Here is a 5,362-nt window from a genome sequence, read left to right as displayed (position 1 = left end):
GCATCCTTGGAACTCCCTGTATAACTTGTAGGAAGCTCCACCAGACACTCTCCTTTTCCCAGGAGTTGTTCACTGGTTCTTCCTTCGAGAGGAGCCTTGTGAATCCTGTAGCCTGCTGAATTTCCTGAGCCTTGAATGTTCTGAGCCTTCCTCTTCCATCCAGACAGGAATGTTTCAATTTGGAGGAAATAGGTAGAGGACACTCCACCTCTTTGTCTGGCCCTCCTCTTCCTCCTCTCCTGACTGTGGCTGTCACTGCTCCTCCTTTAAAAAAACAAAGGTTTATTTTCTTTATGTATATGTGTGTGCAGATGACCTTGGAGGGTAGAAGTGACCAGTTGAATTCATGAAATGGTAGTTACAGATGGGACAATGTGAGCACTGGGAATGGAACTGTGATCTCCTGCTTGAGCAGCAACCACTGAGCCATCTCTCCAGTCCCCTTCCAGTCCCCAAGCTCTTTCTTTTTTACACCCCCTCTTCTGTGATGTTCTATGTGCCTTGGAGGGGGTAAAAGGGCATTTTGTTCACATCTTCCCAGGGGAAGCCGTACAACAAGGATGGTGTTTAATTCCACACACCCCGCCCCCCAGCTTATGTCCTTTTCCACTTAGAAGCAGTCAGGCGAGGTATCCTTGCGATAATGTAAACTTGTAGCTAGCTATTGACTCGGGGAGGGTCAGCAGTTGAACCCACAGGGTCAAAGAGAGTATATTCTTATTCTGAAATGTTAGCCCAACATAAATGAGAGATCTGCCTGTTGTCCTGCCGTACCTAACTGCAGGTAATGACCCAGTTAAACTAGCCAGATATTTTAGCAATGTCTATAGACAACCAAGCAACCCAAAGGAAAAACTCTTGTCTGCAGGATAAGAGGAAGAACAAGAGAAGTAACAAGTGTTATAGATGAGGTATGCAGTGCTAGGTACCATGTGCTGAGTACTTGAGGGCTGTCTGTCAAATACCTTCCAACAACTGTGTAGTCCAGAATCTAAAAAACATTTTTTTAAATAATACTGTGGAGTGAACCTAGAGCTTTGTGCATTTTAGGCAACTTTTCTACGGCAAAACTGGATTGCTAGCATCCTCTTTGTTTTTCATTTTGAGACTCAGTAGATTGCCTTAAACTCACTGAGTAGCCCAGTTAGGTTGATGAACTTGTGATCCTCCTGCCTCAACCTTCTGAGTAGTTGGATTTACAGGATGGCATTACCATGCCTGGCTAGGTCCTATCATTATCTCTAGTTTACTGTTGATGAAACTGAAACCTCATATGCTCAAGTTGATGGAACTATTCAGGACTCAGAAACACTGACGTAAATATAAGGCAGGATGTGAATGTCACTTTTTAAAATGCCTATTTTTAAAAAGACTTATTTAATATTTCATGTGGATGAATGTCTTGCATGTGTGTATGTATGTGTACCATGTGCATACATGCCTGGTGTCGGCAGAGGTCAGAAGAGGGCATCGGGTCTTCTGAACTGGAATTATAGATGGTTGTGAGCCACAGTAGGAAGTGAACTTGGGTCGTCTGCAGAAACAGTAAGTGCTCTGAACTGCTAAACCATCTCTCCAGCCCTCCTTAAAAGAGGGCTTATTTGAGGGAGACATGGTGGAACAAGCTTCAGCATGTGGGAGTTAGTGGTAGAAAGATCAGGAGCTCAAGATTATTCTTGGCTATACAGTGAGTTCAAGGCCAGTCTGGGCTACATAAGACTTCGTCTCAAAAAAAATAAATAGGTGCTGGAGAGATGGCTCAACAGTTAAGAGCACTTGTTGCTCTTGCACAGGATGCAGGTTCAATTCCCAGCATCTACGCAGTAGGTCTTAATTGTTGGTAACTCCAGTTCCAGAGGATCTGATGTCTAGTCTTCACAGGTATACACATGGTGCACAGACATTCAGGCTAAATGCTCACACACATGAAATAAAACAAATCTAAAAAAACCTTTAAAAATAAATAGATAAAATGAAAAGGAATTATTTGGTATTTGCCTCAAATGTTTGTTTTTACTTTGCTTTTGGTTTTGGTTTTAAGACAAGTCTCACTGTGGGCCACTATGCTCTGCTCAAGTGTTTTATATGGAGGCCAGGACCATACTGAGTAAGAAAAGGAAAAGTGAGATGAGGAAATAAGAGGATCTTTACACTGGCTGGGATGGCACACGCTTGTAGTCCCAAAGCTTGGTAGACAGAGATGGGCGAACATGAGTTCAAGGCCAACCTGAGCCCCTGATGAGAAAAAAAAAATGTATGTTTTTATTGTACAAGTAAGCATCTTGGGCCAGAGATATTAATCTCATTATCTTTTATGTGCATATGTATACGTGTGTGTATGTTTGTGTGTATGTCTGTTCATGTGTATGGAGGCAGAGGTGGATGTTAGCACCCAGAGAATGTCGTTTTCCAGAAAGAGAGAAAGCCACTTCTGAGAAAGGGTCTGGAAATGGGACAATGTAACAATCACTCCTGAGAACTAACCAGACACACTGGCAGCCCTTGGCACATCCGTCTCAACCAGAACCTTACAGAGTTGCCAGGGGTGGTCTAGCCTGGCACCGGGAGGTCATAAGTAGAGTTTACGAGCCAGGCAATTTTTCGGTACTCCGGGTTTCCGGGATGATGGCGGTTTGCCGATGATGCTTCTCAGTACTCAGCTGAGCTCTTCACAGGGTTCCCTCTGCTGGCTCCGCTGTAACAGTCTGTTTTCCATTTTGAAGTTCAAACCGGAAACCAGATGGACGACGTGTCGAGAAGACTGACAGCTGAGGGGAAGGACATAGATGATCTTAAGAAAATCAACAGCATGATCGTAAAGCGGCTCAACCAACTGGACTCGGAACAGAACTGAAAGAATTTTTTCCCTAAGAGTGGCCACGGATACCTGGATACACTTGCCTCGATATACGTAGGTCAAGGACTGAGGAAGTGGACTTCTTCAGGCAGCAGATCTGATCTGTTTCACCGCCTGGTTCAAGGATGGGAATCGCTCCTAGGCAAGGCGTTTAGAGATGGCAGCCGGGAAGGGGTGGATTTGATTCAGGCTCATTTCTGCTAACGGATTGCTTCAGCTTTGGTGGGGTTAGGGTGGTGGGCGGCTTGCATGGAGAAGAATCGATAGCAAGAGCTCTTTAATGCAACTACTTATAGAAAATGAGCTTGGTGTAGAAGACTTCCAGTGTTCTAGTGCCGTCTGTGATGCCTCAGGCGCCTGTACGGATTCCTACATCGGCCTGCGGTGACCCAGGCGGTCCCTCTTTTCAGAAGCACACCTTCTTCCATTCGGGTGACACACTCTGACAAAGCTTTCCAGCGCTGTTGTCTGCTGATCGCTGGAGAAAACGTGTGTGTGGTGACGCTGAGGGACAAAAGAGAAAGCCTGGACTTTTGCCTGAGCTCCTGCTTTGTGAAAATCATTGGACTCTATAGACACTCCCATGCACACGTAGGGAAAGGCAATCATGTCTATTTATGTATAATTTATAAGCCTGCTAGCTTTGTCATGAAAACAAAACAAAACAAAAAAAAACTCCTTGGCACCTTGCTCATGACTTTGGAAGAAACTGGCTAGGTTTGTGGTCTTTGCTAAATTAGAGTAGAAAATTGTGTACTTGGAAGCTTTCTTGTTTTAGCACATAAGAATAAGGTATGCTGTATATGACAAAATGAGGCAAAATAAGTGAGTTTGAAAGCATGAGTTTTTATTTAATTAAAATACACTGTTGTGAGTCAGTTGAAGAAGGTATTGCAATTTGTTTTTGTCATTTTGGTTTATTCAAAACATTTGAGTTTACTCGAAAATGAAGCAGATGCAAAAACACATTTTGAATAAAAGTAGACGATGGGATAAACATGAAAAATTACTTTTATTACTTATTACTTTTGCACTAAAATATTTATATTGCATACTTTTTCTTAAAATTGATCAATATCATGCAGAACATTAAAAATATAAAATTTTGACGTGGGTGGTGGTGGCACATGCCTTTAATCCCTTTAAGCACTTGGAAGGCAGAGGCAGGTGGATCTTTGTGAATTCTAGGCTAGCCTGGTCTACAGAGCGAGTTCCAGGACAGCCAGGGATACACAGAGAAACCTTGTCTCAAAAAAACCCATATACATACACATACACACACACACACACACACACACACACACATATAAAATTTATGTTTACTGGAATTTTTTTTGTCTTTTTGTTTTTTTCGAGACAGGGTTTCCCTGTGTAGCTTTGTGCCTTTCCTGGAACTCACTCTGTACCTCAGGCTGGCCTCGAACTCACAGAGATCCACCTGTCTCTGCCTCTCTTGTGTTGGGATTAAAGGTGTGCGCCACTACCGCCCGGCTTTACTGGAACAATTTTATTGACCTATTGTAGCAAAGTCTTTTGTCATAAGGATTTATTGTAAAATCACTTCAGAAACCAGAAGACCTGATGCAACAGTCTGAGAATGCTCACATCTTCCTGCTTACTCTTGCGCCTTTTCCTTTCTACTCACGCAGTGAACACTTTTATGCTCAGTAATAAACAATCTTTATTCCAAAACATTGTGCACTTTACAATGTAAAGCATTTAAAAATCATTTAAAGAACACATGGGTTCTGGGGATCAAACTCATGCTCATAAGGAAGCACTTTACTGACTGAGCCGTATCTCCAGCCCCCAAAAATCATTTTATTCTTTTTAGTCCTGTTTGTATTGTTTGGATGGAAGGATGGTGACCCCCTCTGGCATTCACAGTCTGAAAACTATCACAGCTTGAAGCACTGTGCTCACAAATCAAGAACTTTTATTGACCTATTTATTAAAAGTTTGCTCAGCAGGTAAAGGCACTAGCCAAACCGGATGACCTGAATTCAATCTCCAGAACTCAAATGATGGAAAGTCAGAGAACTGACTCCTACAAGTTGTCCTCTGACTTCCATGGGCTCATGTGTGCATAGGTAGACAGACAGACAGACAGACAGAGAGACAGACATGCATGTACACACACACACACACACACACACACACACACACACACACACTATAACTTTAAAAAAATGTATCAGCTGGTCACATGGAGTCTGACTGCAGCAGAACCCAGCAGATAAGGACATAGGGCTGGCGATCTAACCCACTGATTCAATCCTGGTGTCACTACTGACTGTGACTTTGGGAAAGCAATAAGCAAAATTGGATGCCTGTACAGCTTATTTCATAGTATTATCGTGAGGCTGAAGGGAGGTGACAGATATGGAGGAATTAAAAGCGTTTGAAACAGAGTAAGCACTCAATGAATGCTAGTTTGTGTTGCAGTTATTATTGTTATAAAGTAATGGGCATGACATTATGGAAATAAACTGATGTTTTTAAACC

General features: G+C 42.7%; 1 protein-coding gene across 1 annotated transcript in view; it reads left to right on the top strand.

The window, feature by feature from the left end:
- The window catches only part of Lsmem1 (leucine rich single-pass membrane protein 1), a 10,087-nt gene extending 7,233 nt beyond the window's left edge, over positions 1-2,854 (top strand). Inside the window, exon 3 of the mRNA XM_059279104.1 lies at positions 2,724-2,854. Within this exon, the coding sequence (XP_059135087.1) occupies positions 2,724-2,854 (131 nt within the window). The remainder of the gene's footprint in view (positions 1-2,723) is intronic.
- Positions 2,855-5,362: the final 2,508 nt, after the last annotated feature.

The sequence above is a fragment of the Peromyscus eremicus genome, chromosome 14 (genome assembly GCF_949786415.1).
Source record: "Peromyscus eremicus chromosome 14, PerEre_H2_v1, whole genome shotgun sequence".
Lineage (NCBI taxonomy): Eukaryota > Metazoa > Chordata > Mammalia > Rodentia > Cricetidae > Peromyscus > Peromyscus eremicus.
This window is presented reverse-complemented; position numbering and strand designations above follow the sequence as displayed.